This window comes from Leptopilina heterotoma, unplaced genomic scaffold (genome assembly GCF_015476425.1).
Source record: "Leptopilina heterotoma isolate Lh14 unplaced genomic scaffold, ASM1547642v1 Lhet_201, whole genome shotgun sequence".
Lineage (NCBI taxonomy): Eukaryota > Metazoa > Arthropoda > Insecta > Hymenoptera > Figitidae > Leptopilina > Leptopilina heterotoma.
The window spans coordinates 1992861-2018738 of NW_025110916.1; the positions used below are offsets into that span (position 1 = coordinate 1992861).

The window sequence follows — 25878 nt, forward strand, 5'->3', positions numbered from 1 at the left end:
TGAAGAAACAGATTCAAAATTTGATTATATACCTAATTTTTCTAAATTATGTTCCAAATTTGAAAAATTAAACAACTTGTGTATCAAAATTTACGAAATTGACATCAACAATAAAAGGAATGAAATTGAGGCCTTGGATCGAATAACTCGCCCGACTCTCGATGGAACGCGCTAATACCAGTCGGGCAGCAGTGAGTGGCCCAGAGGCGCTCACTGCTCACTGACTGGCAGTTGCGTGTTCCTCCGAGCGTCGGGCGAGTTATTCGATCCAAGGCCTCAATTGTTCCAGTTTATTAAATTAATAAAGACAAATCAGATAAATCTACTATGCATACACTACTAATAATTGAAAATACCAAAATTAAATTAGGCAATGAAGATGAATTTGTTTTTCAAAGTAATGAAGTTTATCATTTTAAATTTATTTTAAAATTGATATCATCTAATACAGTTTTTAATTCTTTCTTATATGGGTGATTCTCCGCGTAGCGCACAATTTGGATTTTACTATTATTGATAAATTTTTTTTTAAATTAAGTAAAAGTCGATATAGAATTTTAAAGTTTAACATTCAAGAACGAAATATTCGTAGCGAGCCAGACAAAATAATTGTAATTTTCTTTTTTACAATAAACACCCATGTAAAGTTGATTACACCATGACGGTCTGATTCGACCATGACGCACAAGAAAAACTAATTTTTTAAGCAAATTATTATCGATTTCAAAAATTCTTTTTTTCCACGTCTTTTGTTTTCACTAACCTTAGACTACTAAACTTGTTTTGACGTAAAATATAAATAATTATTCATTTTATTGCAAATATATTATGATTCGACCATGACGATTCTGTGACTCCCTATGCAACTTTCATGCTTGTAACACATATAAAACAGAAAAAAATTTTTTTTAAATTAATTTCTCTTTTAATAATTTATTTAGGAGAGTTTATTGCTGCTTTTTATGAATGTTGAGCAATTTTTCGATTTGATTTTTTATGTAAATTATGCAATTTTACAAAGTGATTATACCGTGACGCGAAAACGGGGGACAAGAAATAACTACAAAAATATTAAAAAATAATTTTTTTTTCCACAAGTGTTTTGTTTTTCTCAATTCTACTAACTTAGACAACAAGAAAATGTCAATATTCATTATATTTATTATTATATTTTACTAAAAAATAACATTTTATATATGAAATGTTAGTTTGGACTGATTACACCATGACGTTTTAGCACCTTAAAACAGATTTTTAAGCAAAATTATAAACTTTTAAATAAAAACGACAATAGACTTTTATTTGTCATCATGGAAATTAATTTTCTACGTTGAATTCATTACAATATATGAAACTGATTTCTTAAAAAACACGAGGGACATTAAATTCTGCTCTACGCGGAGAATCACCCATATACTTGACAATAATAAACAATAAAAAATGATTTATATAATTTATTGGTAAGCAATAGTTTAATTTTATCAATAAACAAGACAACGTGTAAAATCCTGCAAAGTGTTATACGCAGCGCAGGTGATGGAACATATATATTTAGAAAATTGGATTCATAAACGTCTTGTAGCTACAGAGAATTTCTTTACTGAATGTGCTAAATGAGAACAGAATATCAAGTTTTGTGAGCAATAAACAAGGTTAGTAGAAATAATTTAATGATGTAATTAATTTATTTATTATTATCACACACTTGTCTTATGGACTCTTTACAAGCTCCTTACAAGTGTCCACGTGAAAATTGTTATAAATTATTTTGAAATTTAACAGAATAGTAACGTAACTGAATTGAAACTTAACAGCATTAAAGTTTCGACAACCTGACATGTAACAAAATAGTTGATTTTGTCAACGGAATTGTCATTTAACATACCTGACTGGCAACAGATTTGATATTTTAATAGTTTGACAAGAAACGTAATTATCATTTACTTTTTACCGACAGGAGATGAAACAAAATTTACAATTAACGTAACTATCGCTCAAACGAATTGCCAATTTTCTATCTTGAAAAGCAACCTAATTGTCATTCAACAGAAATGATTTATAACATAATTATCTTCTAACACAAATGACATTCAACAGAATTGCTAATTTATTGAAACTACAAGTAATGTAATTTTTATTCAACAGAATTGATATTTTACAATCGGGATACTAAATATAATTGTCAATTAACATATCGGGCATAAAACAATTGAAATTTGACAGACCTACCACGCTACAGAATTGTAATTTAATAAAACTGGTATTCGACAAAATTATTTTAGCGCGAATAATATGTTATAAATATATCAATTTTGTCAAAAGGCAGGTTTGACAACTGATAATTCTGTTGTATATCAAGTCAATAAAGTGTCAATTCTGATATGTGCTAGGTTGTCGATATGATAATTCTGTCCAGTGTGAAGTCAATTACAAGATTATTCAGTTAAATTTAAATTCTACTTTATATTTTTCTATTAAATGACAGTTCGGTTGTTTGAAAGTTTGGGAATATTCATGTTACCCATAAAACAATTTAAACTCGAAGTTTTAATTATAAAATTATGAAGTAATGTTTTAAATATCACATGACAGCCACAGCGGCTTCAATTTATTTCCCTCTATATTGGGCCGAGGTAGTAAGCAAATGTAATTTTTAATATCATAGTGTTCATTGTAACGAGTTTATTTTTACTTGATTGTAAATTCATGATATGGTTACAAAATTGGTAATAGTCCGATTCAACTTTTCTGAAATTCAGAATTTTAAATACCGTGCCTTGAATTTACGATCAACTAGTGATAAACCAATCAATCACCGGTGATTCGTTTCGGAAAACTTTTCCGGCTTTGGAAAACTATCCAGATCCTGATAATAGACTTGAGTTATATGCTCTTCTGGAGTAAATCTAGATTAACTGAGCTTATAATTTACCGTTTGAATATACAGGACACGAAACACTCAGAAGCACAAGTATCGTACGTTTCGGTACTGAGTTTCGGTCTGAGCACTGACTGGAATTTATTAATAATTAAGTTAACTTTATTATAACTAGAGAATGGAATTCATAAATTCATTGACATCCTGAAAAGTTGTCTCAATAATAGAAAACACACTCTGAAAAATGCATCAAGAAGAGGAGTCTTATTTCTATTAAATATGAAAGAACCACACAGTTTGTAAAAGAAGCAGAGGAGAACTATAACTTTGTCTAAATTCTTCAGTATCGTGTCAACAGCGTTGGCATAAAGCGGTAAACCCCAAACGCAAACCAAGATAGAATGAGATTACAGTAGACAAAACATTAAAATATAAAAAACCGCAGGCGCCAGTCGATTAAAGGTCGACAGTAAATAATTATCGACTCTGCAGATACTCGCTCTCTGTGACCACACACACGCATTAGCTCCCTCTTTGGGCCCTACTCACCCTTGCTTAACCCTCTGCTGATGCTAACTTATCCCCACTCTATCGCCAAAGAACGTAACTCTCATAGTCCTCACCAGGCGTCCAGAATGACGATTTTTGACGATAACGGTCGTTAGCATCAGCAAAGAGTTAAAGTAAATTTCTCTAATGTGAGACATCAACATTATTTTCTTGTTACAATTGCATCCTGGAATCACATCTAATCTGCGTGCTACCGATGTAAATGTTTAAGTTATCAAGAATATGAGTTCTTCTTTCTTTCTTCTTAAATGACTTTTGGCGGAGCCGACTGGCAGAACTAAAACATGTGAAGAGAAAAATGTGATTCGTTAGAATTGTTATGTGAATGATTTAGTCTTTTAGCCAAAGGTAGTGCGATGAAAGGCAGTCAATGTTTGCAGTGTTCCAAATCTGTTAGATGTAGTCATCGGAGAATGTCCAGATTGTATGTGTAGGTCAAGTTTAGAGTACCATGGTCAAACAGAATATTTTTCCCTGGGTGGGAAAGGCCAATCCGGTGGGGGGATAAGTTTCTCAGCAAAGATAAATAAAGTCAGTTTGGTAAAATATTGTCTTAGTCCATGTCGTAGGCAAATAGAAAAATCCGCCGTTTAACTTAATTCCTAGGCTTTAAGCTAAACGCGGGCAAATAGGAAAATATTCAAGTAAATGACTATTATTCTTTTAATCGACTGATTTCTTTAGCTAAATGACTTGTCAGGGGGGCAAATCAGATTATCAATTGAGATCTTTCTGGGATCAGAGTTAGGAAATTGTACAATTTCAGGGTGTCTACAACACCTGGAAAACCGGGAAATGTCAGGGAAATTAAAAATGTCCTGGAAAACCTGGAAATGTCAGGGAATTTTTTTCATTAAGACTTGAAATACTCTTGAACAATATTTTTAAAGCCCACAATTAGTTTTACAAATTTTTAGTAAAAAATTAATAGTAATAATTAATATTGCCTTTCTAATTTGCAATTCTATTCTATTTTGATTTTTGAGAAATAATATGAACCACAGACATACATATAGGGGAAAGGTGTACGAGATGATCCCCTGGGGCAAGATGATCCTTTTGAATTTTGGCGAGCCTATTAGCGCCACCTTTTAGGCAAATGCGGTAATACGTTGCCAATGACATATCTATGAATCAGTCAAACTGTCATGACAACACGCGTCATTAAAAAAATTCTATTGGAAAAAATAAAAATTTCATACTTTTGATCTAAGGAAAGCTTAACTTTGGGCTTAGATAACTTTTGTTGTAGTAGCTGAAATTCCATGTTTCTTGTACTCACGGCTTCAGTATATCTTCAACTAAGTGTTCTGATTGGTTTTATGGAATAACAGAGCTTGTAGGTTAAGTTACGAACAAATTACAAAATAGTGGCATTTGGGGCAAGATGATCCCTCAATGGGTGTACAAGATGATCCCCCCTGATTCCCATGTATTTCGCCTCACCTCAAAGTGAATTTTCTAGTATTAATAAAAAATTCAATTTTTCTCGCTTCTTATATGTTTTTATTATGAAAACTAACTTATCTAAAATAAAAAATTGACATCTACATCTATTTTATTAATTTTCTCGTTGTAGACAATGCCTCGTAATTTTAAAATAGGAAAACGAATCGTGGTGAGTGGTCAAAAGCGTTTATGGCCTAAATAAAGTATATTTAATAGTGATACACTGTTATTCCTTCAATTTAGACTCATTTTCCAATAATTGGGGTAAGATAACCCTACGGATCATCTTGTCCATACCATGGGGATCATCTTGGACACCCCGGTGTCCAAGATGATCCTTTTGTAAGGTTTTGGAAAAATTAAATTTAATAGTAAAATATTAATTAGCTGCAAATATTTCAAATCAGAATAGTTAGATAGATTAATTATCTAGTAGTGCGTACAAAAAAACTCGAATATGTTGATTTTTCTTTGAATAATAGGTTTTTTCCCTTAGGGGGATCATCTCGTACACCTTTCCCCTAATCAAATAGAAAAAGATTAACCACTTAAAATTCTGAAAGATCAAAAGAAAAGCAGAAATGATGGCATTGGCATATTTTGTTTCGTAAAATAAGTCAATTTATTTTTAAAATACATAATTTGGGGAATTTTAGAGAAATTATAAATGATTGCAGAAATTCAATTGTATTCAAAAATTTTTTTAAATTCTGGTAAAAATTTCTATTATCTTTATAAATAATAAAATTCTTCTCCGAAGTTCTATTATTTTAAAAAATTTTAATAAAATTCTTGGCAAAATTTCAATTATTTTCAAAAATGTTCCTCAACATTTCAACGTTTTTCAATATCTACTATTTTAATAAAATTTTTCCAAAACAATCTAATTATTATTTAAAAAATTTTTTATTATTTTTATAAAATAATAAACATTTAACAGGAATTCAATTATTTACAAATTCAATACTATTTTAAATCAATTAATCGAAAAATTCAATTATTTTCAAAAATAAAGTTTTCCAGAAGAATCCAAATAATTTAAAATAAAATTTTCATAATATTTCTTATATATTTCGAAAAAATTAATTATTTAAAGCAATTTTTATAAAATTCTTATGAAGAATTCCATTATTTTCAAAAATAATAAAATTTTTCACAAAAATTTAATTCTTTTTAAACATTTTAATAAAATTTTTTGCAATAATTCAATTATTTTAAATAAATAATATAAATTTTTCAGGAATTCAAATTTTTTTTTAAAATTTTAATAAAATTCTTTGCAACTATTCAATTATTTACATAAATAACAAAATCCATTACCGGATTTCAATTATTTTTAATAAAATTTTATAGAAATTGCTAAAAAAATGTAATTATTGTTTAAAAAAATTTAATTTCAATTCCTCGAGAAAATCAGTTACTTAAAAAAATGTTTTTTTTAAATTCTTTGGAAGAATTCAATTATTTTCGTAAATAACAATATTCATTACAAGAATTCAATTATTTTTAAAAACTTTTCACAATTCAATGATTTTCTATATCTACTATTTTTATAAAATTTCCAAACAAAATTCAATTATTTAAAAATTTTATGTAAAAATCTTCGTAAGAGTTCCATTTTTTTGAGAATAATAAAAATTTCTCAGGAATTCAATTAGTTTTGAAATTTTTTTGTAAAATTGTTAACAACTATTCAATTATTTTCATAAATAATAAAAATCATGAAAGAATTTCAATTATTTTTAATACAATTTTAATCGAATTCTTCGGAAAATGTAATTATTCTTTAAAATTTTATTAAAATTCGTCATCAATTAAAAAATTTGTTGGTAAAATTCTTTATGAGAATTAAATTTTAAGAAACATTCAATAATTCAATAAATTATTTATTTTTGTTTTCAAATAATTGAATTCTAATAAAAATTAATTTCAGTTAAAATTTTAGATAATAATTAAATATTAAAAGCCGTATAGCATGTATTTTTATAATTAATTGAATTTTTTTTAATTGAAGTTTTTATTTTCGAATATATATTTAATTGAAGAATTTACTAATAATTGAGATTTCGTAAAAGTGATTTAAAGATGAATTTTAGTTAAAAATTGTTGAAAATAATAATTCATAGTTGTGAAAAATTTAATTTATAATTTTAAGTAAAATGTTCTCTTATTTGACTCGGACTGCTGATATATTTTTTTTTCGTAATTCTTCATTTTTGGCCCGTAAAATACATATTTTTAAATACTGTGTCACTGGTTCGAGCCCTGATAATTTTTTTAAAAATGTTCATTTTATATTCATAATTTATAACGTTGGTGACGTTTACAATAATTTAGAAGAAAAAATAATTTTCTATTCAAACTTTTGTCTTAATAAAACTTTTACAATATTTCTTGAACAAAAAGTTAAAAAAGGATAATTTGGTAAACGTAAATATTGTTTTCTGAGTGAAAAACAGTTTTTTTTCTTCAAATCGTTGATGACAAACGTTGTGAATACTTCTCCCACGTCATTTATAAGTGTTATCAAATAAAATTTAAGGAATGTATTTTTTATTATGTCGATTCTTAAAACCTGGAAAAAAATTTTAGAAGGCCTGGAAAACCTGGAAATGTCAGGGAAATTTTTTTCAGATTAGTTGTAGACACCCTGATCAATATATTTCTTTTCTCGCTAAAGAAGGGCAGTCAAGATTATAAGTTGATCTTGCGAAAATGCAACATTTGGTTTTGGTTGGGGTTATATCCATACCTAGATTCCTTAGTCTAATCAGGATTCTAATTCAGACCTGAGGTCTAACATTGCTAAATGCTACTTTAATGTCTATGGATATAGCATTTTTTACAAGTTGATGGAGGTGATTTTTATTTTTTGACGAGATCTAGGCGACAACTGATTGGAGCATTGAAATGTGTTACTAGAACCTAAAGCAATTACGTTTAAATCACAGGATCTCTAATTGTTAAAATTTTTTAAAGAAATTTAATTCTAAACTAAAAGACAGGGTCACACAGACCCTGCATGTGCGTCATAAATATCCGATCATGATTGAGGAAGAATATCTTTCCAGTGGAAATGTAAAGTGTATATAGAATAATAGAATTCATCTATTAGCAAATCCAATTAATAAATCTAATATCAGTCTCGGTATCTTCGTCCGATTGTCTTTGCCATGAGACAAGGAAAGTGCTGTAGAAGAGTTGGATTTTGAAACGGTATTCAAGATATTTGAATGAAATAAACCACTTTGAGCACGAGAGGGAGACAAGGGTGAGTTCAAATCTGATGACAAGTCTATTACGACCTCTTTCTCTTCCTTCGCTGAGCTCTCCAAAATTATCTCACATCCCGGGCGAGCCCTATTGATTCTGAAATCAATAGGGTTCAGTTTCATAGTACGCTTGCTTTGTCGAGAAGAAGGTGGTTAAAATGCAGAAACCAGTGTTTGAAGGATAAAACGCTAAACTTGTTGATGGGTACGTACATCTGGTTATGTGTCCTTTTCTATACCATTCAACATGTACCCGACACACAGCACCGGCATTCCTTACAGTTTCCAAAATAAAGTTTTTTCGGCACTGATTTTTTTCTTTTAAATACTCCTTTTTCTAGAACATTATTCATATTCAATACACATTAATAAACTTTGTCCATGCAATAATAATGCTTTTTTCTAACATTTTTAATCACTAACCTTGTGTGTTTTCCACAAACAGTGCTAGAAACTGTTGGAAAAATTATATATTTCGCGCTTGCACAGTATAAATTCCTGAAATGAAAAGGCCAATCACCACAACGCCAGTATATGGCCAACGATAAACCCAATTCATTGATGAGAAGTCTGGAAGGGAGGACTGGTAAAGGGTAACTGGTAACAAATTTTTTTGTACATGTCAATCGACACAAAAGTTTTTTTAAAAACATTTTTAAAAGTGTCACACATCGAAGCGAATCAATCGAACAAGTGTGTGCAATGAGACAGTAAATTTACTTTAATTTGTGATTTAATACTAAACGCCACCACAATAAGCTTGGTGTTGAGTCGTAAAGGAAGACAGAAGGGAAGAAATAGGGGAAACAAGAAACAGGAAATCAAAAACAGCAGCTACGTACCACGTTGAACATAAGTGTTCGTATGTCACTCACTTTGAAAAATGAATGTCATGAGTCAATCGAGAAAAAAACATAAATAAGAAAACGATCACTAGACAAGTTATTCTTTAACGTGCTTGTATTTTAATTTTTTAATTAGAATTTCAGGTATTTTGAAATTGGTACTGTGTTCTTTGTATTCTACATTTAATTTACTATCCAAAACATGTCTTCAAATACGAAGTCTGATTCCATTTGAAAGTAATTAATAAGTTACTAAACGTATGCATTTTTAAAAATTTTCTTTCACTAATGTCTTACCTAAACTAAAAAATTTAAGTAAAATTGAAGTACAACCGTGTAAATTGAACTGAGAAACGGTTTTTGAAACTAATGTATTTGTAATTTTGATCATTGTTTTTTTATTACAGATCTTTGAAAAAGCACTAGATGAACCGAAATACAGTTCTATGTACGCACAGCTGTGCAAAAGATTGGCAGAAGAGGCACCGAACTTTGAAGCTCCACATGCAACCGTCGATGGACAGAAACCACAGTCAACATTTGAGTTGCTTTTACTCAAAAAATGCAAAATTGAATTCGAAAACAGATCCAAAGCCACAGAAGCATTTGATAATCAAGATGATCTCGGAACAGAAGAAGAAGAACGACGCCAAGTCGCTAAGCGTAAGATGCTTGGCAATATTAAATTCATTGGAGAACTTGGCAAATTGGAAATTGTTTCAGATAAAATTTTACATCTGTGCATTAAGCAGTTGGTGGAGAGAAAGCGTGGAGGATCCCGGGGGGACATGGCTGAGGACATCGAATGCCTCTGCCAAATCATGCGTACATGCGGGCGTATTCTTGATACGCACGTTGGCCAAGGTCTTATGGAACAATACTTCAAACGTATGAGTCAATTGGCAGAGAGAAGTGATCTCCCTTTACGTATTCGATTCATGCTGCGCGACGTGATTGAATTACGCCGCGACGGCTGGATACCGCGCAAAGCTACTAGTACTGAGGGTCCAATGCCCATCAATCAGATTCGCAATGACAACGATGAATCGTCCAGAAGTGGTGGTTATCACAGACGTGAAGATCGCATTTGTAATGATTTTTTGCGACGAACTGCACGCAGTTCGTTGGATATGGATATGGTGAGCAGTATTCCACTTACTTCTCCCCCCTTTGGAATTACATCTTTTAGTCCCAATGGCTTCTCGCCATCACCTGCAATAAGTTATACTCGTCATAATCAACGCAATCCATCTACTTTCTACCCAAATCAAAATCGCCATCAGATAAACTACCAAAGTAAACATAATCAACAACAACACAACTCATCTCAAAACTTCAATAGTAAGTTCTTTTTCACTACTATTTTTATATTTTAAACAATGCTTTTTATAATATGAGCGGGTGGTCTGGTAACATATCTGACTTTTTCTTTCCATCCGCTCAAATTATGTTAAATATATGGTTAATTATGGAAACAGATTTTCACAAATTGTTGAAACTGTGTTAATAATATGTTAAATATTTCATTTCAACATTTTGTGAGATAAAATATTTTTCTCCAGCGCCTGCTCTGAAAGGAGTAAACGTCGTTGGAGTAAACGTCGTGTGCAACTGGTGGTGAAAAATGATTTTGTTCGCAAAATCACTCATTTTCACCACTAGTTGTACAATGTACTATTTAAAATTATATGAATGTGATTTTTAAAGAAATAGTTATCAGTGCAGTAATAATTATAATATAAACAATACTTTTAAAAAATATACAATTTAAGGGAAAACAGTGGGAAATCAGTTTTTTAAAATTGAATGGAAAAAAATTTGCTTTAAAAAAGTTCTTTGTTTTCAAGAAAGTTGTGAATAATAATAATAATGTAATATATTAATATATTTAGGGGAGAGGTACGCACGTTGAGACGGTCCACACGTTGAGACACTAAGATATTATAACCTGTGTAACTGATAATACCAAAAAGTTTATTGGCATTTTGTCGTATCATTAATACCAAACTTTTTATTCAATAGAAGCGCAATAACTTTTGTTTTTTCGGTAGAACTAGAGCGAACCAATTTTTTAGTTAAAAAAATTGTTTTTCAGAATTTCTGTTTAGTGTATTTACTGTATTTTTTAGTGTCAGAAAACGTGCGGTAACATTTACATATTAATTTTGGTTCTACTTTAATGTTCCGACGAAAATTTAGACTTACGTTAACATCTACAAATAATTTCAAAGCTTTAAAAAAATAACGGCAAGGCTTGCACGTTCAGACACAGTGTGGTACGCAGGTTAAAACGCTCACGGTGTAAAAAAAGTACTGTCATTAAAATTGATTTTGAATCCCCAATTTTTAAGCGTTTTACATGTTCTTCACCTGTAAAAATTGCGAATATAAAAATTTCGATTAATTATTTTTGTGCAAAATAAAATTTTATTTTTTGATTATCTTCTTTAAGTTAATTTTTTATGTTTTAATTTTCTTCTTTGGGCTAAGACCATCAAAATAAGTAAATAAACAACAAACAATTAGAATCTGACGCAATTATTCATTTTGTTTCAATTTAAAATAAATTACTATGGGTGTCTCAACGTGCGTACCACTTTTTTTTGTCAAAAATAACATGTTTAAAAAATCAGCTATAAATCTTTCATTTTTGTCCAAAAATATAAAAAACCTCTATTTCGAAAAATTACCGCTTGACCCTTTTTATCATGTTAATTTTTAAAAATTTTGTAACTTTTATTTAAAACCTATATAATAAGGAAAATACAAAATTCTAGTTATATAAAAACAACTCAAAAATGAAAGGACATAAAACATCTTTTTATGAATTGCTGCTTTTTTATTACCTCCCTGCTCTTTAACCCGAGTATCTTCCATTTATTTATTTGAAAAAATTTAATTCGAGAATCATATAAATAAAACTCCCAGTGTAACTTGAAGCTAAATAGTTGTATTTAATATCAAAGTAAAAATGAAATAGTTATAATTAATTTTAACAAAAGTATAAATTTATTTCCTAAAAAATTGAAAAATGACAAATATAATGTCATATTTTAAAAATGCAAAATAAGTATCGGTTGCAATATGGCAGTCGAAATTTTAAAAAATGGTTAATTTTTTATATTACTTTATATCTGTTGATTTTCGGAATCGATGATAACGAATCTGATATCAGATTTTTTAGAATCAAAATGGGGAAGTACAAAACTGAAATTAAGATTTAAATATTCAAATGTGATTTATTTGTAGTTGATATTTAAAGTTAGGTTTATTATTTAAATTTAGCTATAGATATATACAGTTCTAAGCCAAATTTGACATTTAAAAAAAAATTGCAATACACGGAAATGACGTTTACGTAAAGGGTTAATTTTTTTTTAATATCGTTTTGTCATCTTTTACCATATTAGATTCAATATTCTGAATTTTAAAAATCTGATATTAATTTCGTAATCAGCGACCCCAAAAAATACCCATTTTCCAAGTTTCATAAAAAATCAACAATTTTTAAGAAAGATGATTTGTGCCCTGTCACTTAAGGGTTGTTTTTGCACGTCGAAACCGTAAACGAATTGATCTAATGAAACGAATTTCAATATATTTGTGTAAAATTATAAATTTTATTTTGTAAAATTGTAAATTGTATATATACATACTTTCTTATATAATATGAATGAAATAAAAAGAAGTAACTATTTTATTTCTAGGTGGCAACAAAGACCAACTACGTTTTAACAAAAGTAAAATGCTAATCGGTCATCCTGAAGAAGTCTCTTTGCGGCCGTCAGCAAATTCAATGATGTTCAAACAGTCAACTATCACTCAAAACTTGCCTTTGAATAATGGTATGAATTTTTCTTTTTTTTCAATTTCTATAGATCAATATAAGTTTAGGATAATAAGTAGAAGTTTTAAAAGTTATAACATATTAGTGTATTTGTCGGAAGATCAGACAAAACAAAAAATATTTTTTTTTACAATTTTTTGGTTCTGTTTTTAGTTTTTCCTTTTTATGTTACTTTAATTATTTTTATTAGTATTACTTTTTACAAAAAGGCTTCTATCATTTTGGTAGCTTTTCTATTAGGGAAACACTATTTTTACAGATAGGTGTTATGAGAATACTTTTCTTTACTTTGGTTTTAAATTTGCACCAAAAAAGCGTCAATCGTGACCTGACCCCGAGCGGTGAAAATGAGGAAAAGACGTAATGACTATTTCTGTGATTAATAATGTCGGCTATCATTTTTTATGTATGCAAACATAATATTCTCATATTTTTTGGATACGCTGATCACAAAAATAACACTAAAAACTTAATATTTTGAACTTTTTATTGATTTTTAGTACGTTTACAAACTTCTGACACCATTTGTAGAAATTGTTGAAAATTATTTTCATTCAATATGCTAAAAACAATTAAAACTTCAAAATATTGAATTTTTATTGTTATATTTGTGATCATCTTAGACCTTATCCAAAAAATAAGAATACTAGACATTAAGGGGATCCCACATACCGACAATGCAGATCAAAAATGGTTAAAAATCTGCAACGACCGTTTCTTGAAAAATATAAGGAATTATGACCTATAAATTTGTGAAAGTCATTTTTTATTATAAATACATAGGATGAGTATTTTATTTGTTGTAATTATTAAAAAAAATATATTGTTAGAAAATTAAATATGGTCAGTTTCCAAGAGCCCAAACTGCAACGACCTTTTCTTGAAAACAACAAAACAAAATAATTTTTCCATTTAGCAAACTTAATTTTAATAAAAAATACACATAATAAGATTCATTACATATGAAAACAACAATAAAAAACTTTAATTAATGTATACTGTTTTGTATAGCAATTTACAACAAGAAGAACACATGTGACAGCTTTTAGTAGTTCATAGAACCAAGAGATGACGCCAAAGGTTCCAAAACTGACAAATTTTGATTATTTTTAGCTTTAAATTAACAACAATAAAATATAATATCATAAGATGGTAAATGGGGTTTTTCTGTGATAATAATTATTATAAGATGGTAAGGTGTCAATTTAGCGGATATATATTTATTTCGCTTATCATCGATAAGACAGAAATCAATATTTCAAAATTAATACTTCATTAATATTTGAAAATATATTTTATTTTGTGCATGGTTTCTGAAAAAAATGAATCGTCTCTCATGAATCGTCTGTAGCTCAATTGGTAGAGCATCCTACCGGCAATAGGAATGTTTTGGGATCATACCCCAGCGGTGAGAGACGATTCATTTTTTTCAGAAACCATGCACAAAATAAAATATATTTTCAAATATTAATGAAGTATTAATTTTGAAATATTGATTTCTGTCTTATCGATGATAAGCGAAATAAATATATATCCGCTAAATTGACACCTTACCATCTTATAATAAAATATAATGTTTTCTTTTCGAGTAAAAATTCATTAGTGATGAAAGACACAATGAGAGACATTTATTTTGTTCAAATTGTTAAAGAAAAGTTAATGCTAGTAAATTAAATATCAAGTGCCACCGAACAGCTGTCACATATACACTTTACAAAAAATAAAGTTTTTATTTATTCCTGAATGGCAAATGAGTCTCATCCTCCGTATTTTCCTACAAAATTAAATTTCCCAAATGGAAAAATAATTTTGTTTCGTTGTTTTCGAGAAATGGTCGTTGCAGTTTGAGCTAGTAGTCAAAGATGTGTTACAGGGAAACTGCCCATATTTAACTTTCTAACGATAATTTTTTTCAAATAATTACAACAAATAAAATACTCATCCTGTGTATTCATGATAAAAAATGAGTTTTCCAAATTTATAGGTAATAATATCTTATATTTTCCAAGAAACGGTCGTTGCAGATTTTTAATCATTTTAGATCTGCAATGTCGATAAGTGGGATCCCCTTAATAATCGAGATATTTTTAAGATATTTTTACCGTTCTGGGCAAAGTCACACTTGTCGCCTTCTTGGCAACGTACCGTTGAAGTGGTTAATTTGTTTGAAATGAATATTTCTGAAGAATTAAAAAAATTCGCCTGTTTAAGAAAGTTAGATGAAAAAAGGTTAAAAGAGTTAAATTGCGTAAATACCTAATGTGGTAGAAGATTAATAGTACATTATGCAACAAGGGAGGTAAGTCCGAGTTTATGAACCGAGCACAATATTGAAAAACGAGGTTACCTCCCTTGTTCCATACTTTGCTTTATGCAACGAAAGCATATTATGGTTACTCTATGCTACCTGTACCGGTGCATGCTAAGTTCTCCCATATAACCCAGCTGGTCAATAAAGTAAGTATTATTGCCCTAGGGAGATAAAGGATACTTTATTGACCTGTGAGCGGTCAATAATGTACCCTTTATCTCCCTAGGGCTATAATGGTTACTTTATTGACTGCTGGGTTGTAAGGGGGAACTTAGTACGTGCCTGTACAGGTAGATAAAGTGACCATAATACGCCTGAGTTGTATAGACATTTTTAAGGCCAAGTAATTTTCTTGAAGTTGCAAATTTCACCGAAAAAATAAAATTTTAATCTGTACCCCAGAAAAGTTAGCTCAGACAAAGTTCAACCCAAAATTTCTTGCACGTCTAATTTTTCTCTCTCATTGTTTCAGTATAATGCCACACAATAATTTTAAGGCGAAAATGAAAATATTCGGTCGATTTTTTTATGGTTATTGTATAGTTTTATTAAATTAACGCCTAAAAACTTTAGTGCGACTTTAAATCTTCTTATTATCATCGAGGTAGATGTTCCATTATTAACAAGGTTGATAACTAATTTAGAACCCTGCAAAAGTCTAAAATATAGTTATTTAAAATAGTCGTTTTTCATCAATTTTTAAAAAAATTTAACTGTGAGCTATTTTTGAGTAAAATGGTGCAAAGAGAAATCAAAGTACTGAAAATTCTGATTTAAATTTAAAAAAATTGATTTATCTTGCTTAGTGTTCAAGAATTATCATTTAACCCCTTGCGCCATTGTAGAGTTTTTAAAGAACAACTTCTGATTTTTGATTGAACTTAGTCCAAGCTCACTGTGCCAAATTAATGGGTTATACTACCCAGGTGCACTAAAAAATGAAAGTTTTTTGGGAATTTTTTTCTTGGAAACTATTTTATGGATCAAAATAAAATTTTGAGGCTTTATTATACACGTTTTGAGGTGCAAAAAAAAAATTTTTATTTATAACTTTTGATACAAAATAGGGCCTTAACTGATGTTAAACAGAAAATGAGTTTTTTTCGAGAAGCGAATCTGCGTACAACATAACATTTTCCGAACAGCACCAAGAGAAAAAAACAAAATTTGTTGTTAATCTACATTACTTTTGCTAGGGAAGTACCCACGATTATTTATTTTTATGAAAAATTCACATATTGGCATCAGTTTTAACATTTTTAAAAAATGTTTAACTAAAAATCGACTTTAAATTGTTTATAATAATCTTAATTATTTATGAATCTTAAAAAGCGTGTGTACTTCCCTAGATAATTTATCTGAGAAGTTACAGTTAAAATTCCAAATGAATCCGTCAAAAATTGAACGAGTTATAAAAACTACAAAAAGAAAAAATTGTTTTTTTTAAACCGTTATTTGCGATTCGTAGAGGGCGCCAAAAATGGCGATCTCAAATTTGTAAGAGTTTGCGGTGCCCTCCATAGAGCCGCTCCTGACAGTCTAAAATCAAAAAAACAAAATTTATTCCTTAGTATACATTAATACCTAGTGGACTAATGTGATGAAATTAAAAAAGTAAAAAAAAACGAAAATAGCGTCCTTTTAAAGTCAAAAATTCAAAAGATCGAAATCATCATTTCTTAAAAATTGACTTTAAAAGAACGCCATTTTCGTTTTTTTTACTTTTTTAATTTCATCACATTAGTCCACTAGTTATTAATGTATGCTAAGGAATAAATTTTGTTTTTTGATTTTAGACTGTCAGGAGCAGCTCTATGGGGGGCAGCACCGCAAACTCTTACAAATTTGAGATCGCCATTTTTGGCGCCCTCTACGAATCGTAAATAAAGGTTAAAAAACGAAACAATTTTTTTTTCTTTTAATATTTTAAATAAAAAGATTGAAAAAAACATTAAAGTGGGGCCTATTTTTTGCCTTCGCAAACGCAAGTACGCCTTAAAATTTTAAATTATCATGTATATAAATCGACCTGGAAAATTGCCGAATAATGAGTGTGATACCATTCCTATGAAATATAAAGAAATTTCGTATAGCTGTGCAAAATAATTCGAACCGAACTGTTCGAATTTTTTCGCCTAGTTCGAATGTCGAAAATTCGACATTCGAGTTACTACAAATTTCGAACCGAACCGAGTTTTGTTCGGTTTTGGTACGCTAAAATGTCGAATTCTAAAATTCGACATTTCAGTCGCCCAGTTCGAATGTCGAATATTTGACATTCGAACTAGCCCAGTTCGGATGTCGAATATTCGACATTCGACATTTCGGCGCCCCAAAACCGAACAAAACTCGGTTCGGTTCGAATTTTGCACAGCTCTAAAATTTCGCCATAGTGGATAGACTATTTGGAATTTTAAAAAGTAACTTTAAATTCGTTATCCCTAAAAACATAAAGATACCCAAGTTCATAAAAATCCATTACAATTTTTTTGCAACTCTTTTTGGCCTAAAAAGTAGAAATGTCTTCGATAGGCATGATATTAACAAATGTTCGTCTGACTTTGTCAGCCTCAATATTTTGAATGTTTTTATTTATTAATTAATTAAAAAAGAATTGAAATTTTAAGAGTCTGAAGTGTCGTTTCTCTTTAAGAATTTAATAGGTAACAGTTTCTTTAATAAAGTAATGTGACATTATACTTTTATTATAGGTGTCGAATTGTTCCCGGGAAGACCAACTGAAGTGTCGTTATTGCGCACAACAACACTAAAACAAAATCCTCCTCTAATGCACAAAGAAACAACACCGTCAATTGTTATCAAACAGGGACCCTTAGATAAACGTGATAAAGCTCGGGAACGTAAAGATAAAGGACCTTCCAAGGAAGACATTTTAAAGAAAGTTAACGCTCTCGTGGACAACTTTGTCTCCCACGCAAACATTCAAGATTGTGTAAATAGTTTTAAGGAGCTTAAGATTCCAGAGCGTTTCTTACGCCACGCTATTTATACACTTTATTCGAACACCTTGGAAAGAAGTGATGTTGATCGAGATTTAATAAGCAAGATTGTTGCTCAGCTAAAGAAAGACGGCGTTATTACTGGGTTACAAGTTATTGAGGGCTGGAAGGAGCTTGTTGCAAGCATAACTGAAAAGGAAAGCACTGTGCCTTGTGTAACATCACACATTGCATTTTTGACAGCTCGAGCCATCATTGACACCATGATTCAATTATCAGATGTTGCTTCAGTCACAGAAAATGGTCAACATTATCCACTTTTCCTTCTCACACTCCAACAACTTCATAAAAGTCAGGGCAAAGCAACGCTCACACGAATTTTTAACGAAAGCAAAGTTAACTTAATGACTCAGCTGCCAGATACAGAAAAGACAAAAGAAAAACTTGGTGAAATTCTCGAGGACCGAGACTTAACATTTCTATATCCATTACTCAGAATTCAAGGCGATATGTGGAAACAATTGGAATCTGATCCATCACCCGTCAGTTTTTTCAAATGGATTAAAGAAAAACTTGATCCATTGCACCATTCAGACACCGGGTTTATCAACGCTCTGATGACTGTTCTTTTGAAATACATTACGCAGGTTAGTTTCCATTTTTTACTGGTCTATGTTATTTCCAAGCAGTATCGTTAGGCGATACAACGCTGCAGCTTATTTAACAGATTGGTAGGTCTGTATGTCAACATTTTTTTTAATTCAAGCGTATCAAATACATAATATTAAATGGGTACAAATGCATATCAAGATTCGCGGTAGAGAATTGACGCCAAGTAAAATTCAATACAAGAATATCTGCGATCCCAATTAGACGAGTAGAGCTTATCTTTCCGATGATATGGCATCTCTGCTGTCTCTCTGTGGTGTTTCAACGTCACAATGAGGAATAGCAGGCGTCCAAAATGACGGAAGAGCAGCAACACTTTGTTTAGCATAGCAGCAAGAGCATATATATTTTAGAAACTTTCAGTTCTTTAAAAAATTTAGAAATTTTTTATTTTTTTTATTTTAAAAAATAGTTTTTTTTTGTTAATGGGATAGACATAAAGCCTACAATACTGGACCCATTCATATGAAACTCAGGAATAATTTCCACTTGATAAAAATTTATTTATTTAATTGAGAATCATTTTTTCATCAATTTCCTTATTTCGAACAAATAGTTATTGTCATTTACCTATTAACTATTCATATAGTAGGTACAGTGCTCTAGTTCAATGTATTAAAAAGTTAAGTATGATATAAAATTGCAAAATGAACTTGGTAGGATATTTATTAGAACCTAATGTTATATTATAGTGATCACAAATTAGACGGTTTTTTAAGAATTTTTTTTGACGAGAATATTTAAGATAAGACACTTTTATTTTATAAAAATATAATTTTATAAATATATTTATATAAATATTTTATATTTAAATATATTATAGAGAAGCATTGACAGAAGTGGGCCACCCGCCGTTTTTGGTTTTACATAAGTGACATATCTGTCAACCGAAATTTTTTTTCTTTTGTTATCAACAGAAAGTCGATTTTCAGTTAGTCATTAAAGAGTGCGACGTACAATTGTGTTCTCCAGCAATTAGTGCCAAAAATTATCTACTTTTTCTTTTTTTCTCATTGTAGAAGTTATCGTTGTTTACATAAGGTATTCATCGAATTCAATCGAGCAAGTAGCCTTTTATTATAGTATCAGACCTAACCTTAAAAAATTTAAAGGGACTGTTTCTTATTGTCGCGAGGTGTTATGGCCACGTTATTTCTCGTCAAATTATGCTTGTGGGCAGAAGTTGGCCACTGCATTGACGTTATGATTCGACATTTAGTGATTTTGTATAAACTAATGAAGTGGTTCTATGAATTATTTTAATTTTTAGCAATCATGCCACACCAAGAAAGGCTAAACCGACGACTGGCTATGAACTCATTGACTACGACAAATTACTTTATGCTATAAATCAAATAAAAATTAATAAAATTTCGGAACGCACTTCTTGTGCTTGGTTTTACAATACTATTTATTGAAAAAATTAATCATTTAACATAAACAATCATAGTGCTTGATCCTTTTTATTATTTTAGATGAAAAACTTAGGTGGCCCACTTCTGTCTACAAAATCATGATATCGCAAATTTCTTTTTTAGGTCTGAATTTTTTGGATTGTTTTTTGTCCTGTAATCTTTTTGCACCACCTGGTGGGGGGAAAAGCCATTTTGTGATTTTGTCAATATATTTTGTTATAAAATTTTGTGTTATTATATTTTTCATTTATTTACATGATAAATAAATAATTTTAAAAAGTTTTTAGCAGGAATACTTGTATTTTATGTTAAGTAATAATATTATCGATAAGAAATGCAAACTAGAATAAAAAGTTGTGTGTTACTTTATTAAACCTATGTTCTAAATAGCTGGTAAAACCGTTAAGTAGTTTTAAAATAAAATCCAAATGGCTTTTTTTCACCATGACTTTTTCACCGACTTAACTCAAATAAATTTGATTATAAATCTGTGGACAAAATTTTAATAAAGACACAATACAGTGTAAAATCTTAAGTACCATAAAATAAAATTGACTTTGTATTATTTATTTACAACTTATCTTTTTATTTTACACAATTTTATCAATAGGAGTCTACTCTTCCACCTGGTGCAAACCCAACTGTTATTCCCGATAAGGCATTGCAAGATAAAGAACGTCAACTTCTGGAAAAATATCAGCGTATGTTGAACAATCTACTTCCTACACTCGAGTCTCAGTTGACAGCCATACATTCACTGCAAGTTTTTTGCTTGTCATTGAATTTTCCAAAAGGAATGTTACTGAGATGGTTCAATGCACTCTACGATTCTTCGATAATCGATGACGAGGCCTTCTTAAAGTGGAGAGAAGACGTTAATGATGCATACCCTGGAAAAGGAGAAGCTCTTTTTCAGGTAATCTATGAATTAATATATTGATAGTAATTGATAATAATCATTCACCTTTCCTTTCTTCCAATGAATGCATGTTAGACATATGAGTTTTATTATAATTTTTGCATTCATTATTGCAGGTGAACAGTTGGTTAATGTGGTTAGAAGAAGCTCAGTCAACCGAAGAAGAGGATGATGAAGATGAGGTCGTGAACTAATAAGAAGTTCCGTTAAAGACATCTCTAGAAGTAATCGACAGTTAAATAGAAATTTTATTACAATTTAGATGAATTGAACTTTTCAGTTTTATGGATTGCATTGTTTTTGCTATGTTCTGTGAATGCGCATTATGTATTGCTGCCAAAGGCACTTGTTTCATTTAGAAAAAGAAATAAGAAAAATAATGCCTTTACAATTGTATCTACCCTTTGCGAAAGTAACATGCAATATTTTTCGTGATCAGGGGATGTTTTAATGTTTTAATTAATTAAACATTAAGGAAAAAACTGATGTATAAAAATTGTATCAGCCATTATCACTGGCTCTGTATACCAATATAAATTTGTACAGATGTATAGTCATGCTTGCATTCATGCATGAATATATGTATATGTATGTATATATGTTTGTATGCACTGTCAGTCACTGATAATTGGTATTAGCGTTTATTTGAAAAAAGGAAAAAAAATTACAAACAATTGAGGGAAGTAATAAGGGTTAAGAAATCTATTTAAAACATGTAGTTTGATGATTATCCTAAATTTTTGTCTAATACATTGTGCACGTGCCTCCTTTTGTAACGTTTCTTTATCTTGGCTACACATTTAATAGGTCAACTAGGTGTGATATGTACATTCATTCACATTATCATGAGTGTAACGATGTGGTAACGAATGTTGGTCTCCACTAAACCTCAAATAGAATTCTGGTGGAGTACAAAATTCATTACTATCTCCTAACATTGCTATCAAATAGATTTGCTGGTTAAACCAACACTTCTATAAAAAAACTTACTTGACTGATTTACACGTTCGCTCTAAGAAGAACTAGAAACTTAGCTAAAAAAGATCTAAAACAACTAATAAATTTTTTATTTAATATCCTCTAATTGATATTTTATTCATTTTTATGTGAATTTTCATAAAAATTTAAATTTAAAGATTGATGTGTACATCATTTTAAATTACTATATATTGTTTTTAGATTATTACAGTAATTGTAAATTTAACAAACTTAACTTATTTCAATAAGAGGTTACAATTTATAAATGAAATGAAGACTAGAGAAGTTTTTAGCTCTTTTTACTTTTAAACTATCAATAATTGACATACAAAAAGTTTTATGAAGAAATTAGCGTATGCGTTAAAATTTTATTGTAATTGATAGTTTGAAGGCTATTTATACTTATATACACAATCAGTTTTTCTGGTAGAATCAAAATTATTAAGGAGCAATTACTATTCTCACATATTATTGTTGAATATTCTCTTCATTAATAATGAATATTATCAATTAAAAAAAATCCAATATACAAACGATCAAATATTTTTACCTTTATCAGCCGCAAATGAAAAAGGAAAATTAAAAACTGGAATATATTTTACTTTTTATGTAATGGTTTTGTAAGACTTTATAAGTTTTTAAAAATGATATACAAAATATTTCATTGTGTAGTCCTTTTGTTGTTTAAATTTGAAAAACTTTTGAAAATATATATTGAAAATCATTTCTCTGCGCTTGAAATAATATAAACGTGAAATCAAACACCTCATGCCTCAATATCTACTTGCTGCGCCATTATAACTAGTTAATTGATTAAATAATATAACGGCAACCAGCAGCCAACATCACATCCACTTAACATAAAAGTAGGCAATATTATAGTAACACATTAAGAAATCAGCGAATAAACTTGGTGTAATTTATTACAAATTGTTTGTTTCATTTGTCGGACATTGTGTCTTTTCTTCTCAATCCCCTTAATCTCTAATTAAAGGATTGAATAATTTTACTCATTTTGTTTTATATGCCAAATCTCACCTAAATTAGAACAAATATTTTATTAAGGGGTTGTAGTTCTGAATTAGAGAATATTTCCTTCCATGCCTTTTTTACGAGATTCTCGTGTTTTCCGAATTTTTCCGAACGATTTCTCGCTTGAATGCATCACTACAGTTCAGTTGTAACGTTAAAAAAGATCTTTTTCAAGAATTTGTTTTCTAATAAACCATAAAATTTTTTTAAAAATATTTATTACTGGTGGTAATTGTTCGACCCTACTTTTTTGATGATTATTAAATAACTTTTAACTTGAAAAATATAATAACTAAATTTTTTTCCTTTGTATTTTCAATAAACTGATAAAATTCTGAAAAAATGTTAATTTTTTAATAAAATCTTTAACAAAAATCCCATTTTCAGTGATTTCTATAGTTTCTTTATATCTTCCGAAAAATTTTAAACGAAATGGTAATGGAGTATTACAGTATATATACAGTTTTATAGAATAGATGACCAAGTCAGGGTCGGAATTTTTTTGCTCTCTCCCCCCCCCCCCAACAGGATTAAAGTTTATTGAAAAAAATACCCCTGTTTTTTTGGTAATAAATTAATATTAACCAGTGCCTCAAAGCCCCTCAAATTTCCCATGTATTTTAAATATATATTTTATAACTCGTCAATAGTGCATCGGAATTACATGATCTAAAGTGGAAATGGAAACTAATGCTCTAAGCTTTTCGAAAATATTTGTTAGCAATGATAAAAAATTTTTTTATCAAAGTTACATAACTTTAAATGTTAGTTAAACAAGCAAGTTTTTTAATAAGTGGATAATGTTCATTTAATCAAAAAGTTTATGAAATCAGCTTATGAAAATCATTACTCGGGGGGTTTTCGCTGATTACGAATCTGGCATCAGAATTTCAAAATTCAAAATGTCGGATCCAATATGACAGACATTTTTTAAAAAAATTTTATTTTTAATCAAAACATTTTTTTTAATATCTGCCATATTAGATCCGCCATCTTGAATTTTGAAAATCTAATGCCAGATTCGTCATCAGCGACCCCGAAAACTATTAAAGCATGTTGAGATATAAAATTTTCTATGGAGGGTAAATTGAACGATTTAGGTACAGATTTCTGCAATTTAATTAAACCGTAGGAGGGTTAATATAAAATCTAGACGAAATTTTTTTTCCAGTCGGTCCAGGATTTAACAAACTTTTTATTTTTTATAGATTTTTGAAAAATTCTCAGAAAAGCAAAAAACAGTAATTTATTATTTTGTATTAGTTATCATCATTTTTTTACATCTATTGTAATACAACTGGTTTTATGAATTTATATTTATTATTAATTTGGTGATAGATTTGTTAGACACATAATGACGCTTTCTTATCTCATCTCGTACACTTTACATTTTCGTTTTTCGCCCTTCGTTAATTTGCGGAATTATTCGTACTTTTTTCTATTACCAAATTTACGTTAGCTAACATTCGGCCATCCTTACATTTATTCGTCCTCGAATAATATAAAAAATATTTTAATTTAACATTAAAGAAAATTTTACTTTCTATTTTCTAATACAATTTCCCACATAATACCATTATCATTCGTAACAATCGAAGGAAAATTCTTTACAAAATTTAACTAATTTCCATATTTGCTCTCACACAATTTTTCGTCTTCTTCTAAGGACGGTTTCCATACTTTTAATTGTTGAGCATGTGCCGTAACCGCATATCTTCTGCCCAACGCATCAACTTGCAAATCTGCGACACCGTAAGTATCGCTCGGGAAAATTTTCGTGACAATCAATGGTCCGCAAAAGAGCCTCGGCAAGCCCCATGCAAAAAATGCCCGTTTTTCGTACCTCGAATTTTGAAACTTTTTTTATACCAAATGGTCATATATGATGACCAAATAATTCCTGCAAAATTTCAAGGTGAGCATATGTCCCGTTTAGGAAATATAGAGGGTCAAAGTTGACCATGTCAAATAATGGAAAACTAACGATTTAACATTTATGCTCGAATAATAAGGTTAAGGTTATGTTATTCAGTGGTCACGTGCCCCATGAACTTTACTATGGAAAAACGTCACACTGAATAACATGACCTTAAAAAAGAAGTCGAAACAGTTCTTTTAAGATTTTTGGCTTCTAAATACGAATCAAATGTTAACCCCTTGGCTGTCAACGAGATTTCCACTGTTTGGGCCAAAAGTGTGTTGAAAAAATTTTTAATGGATTTTTATGAAACTTGGTACCCTAAGGTTTCTGGGGTCGCTGATTACAAATCTGACATCAGTTTTTTAAAATTCAAAATGGCGGATCCAAGATGGCGGAATTTTTTCAAAATTCGTTGAATTTGCTTGAAACTTGTTACTCGAGGGTTTTAAGGGTCGCTGATTACGAATCTAACATTAGTTTTCCAAAATTTAAAATGGCGGATCCAATATGGCGGACAACGAAATAAAAAATTGATCAGATTGGCTTAAAACTGAATACTTGGGGATTTTCAGGGTCGCTGATTACAAATCTGAAATCAGTTTTTCAAAAATTCAAAATATCTGGTTCAATATGGCGGAAAATTTGTTAAAATTTATTGAATTTGTTTGAAACTGGTTAATCTGACATCAGTATGATAATTTTTGGTGAAATCAAATTTCGCTAAATACCCTGAAAAATAATGACAGATTCGTAATCAGCGACCCTAAAAACCCCCGAGTATTCAGTTTCAAGCCATTACCCTACTAAAAATA

The 25878-nt window shown here is 29.8% G+C and overlaps 1 protein-coding gene across 2 annotated transcripts in view; it reads left to right on the plus strand.

Moving 5' to 3' along the window:
* LOC122501130 (eukaryotic translation initiation factor 4 gamma 2) overlaps positions 1-23043 on the plus strand; it is a 62367-nt gene extending 39324 nt beyond the window's left edge. For both annotated transcript variants that reach the window (XM_043610404.1, XM_043610405.1), the window contains 5 exons: positions 9422-10355; positions 12722-12859; positions 17884-18779; positions 20827-21132; positions 21252-23043. In XM_043610404.1, coding sequence (XP_043466339.1) covers positions 9422-10355; positions 12722-12859; positions 17884-18779; positions 20827-21132; positions 21252-21329 — 2352 coding nt within the window. In that variant the 3' untranslated portion in view covers positions 21330-23043. The remainder of the gene's footprint in view (positions 1-9421; positions 10356-12721; positions 12860-17883; positions 18780-20826; positions 21133-21251) is intronic.
* The last annotated feature ends 2835 nt before the right edge of the window (positions 23044-25878 follow it).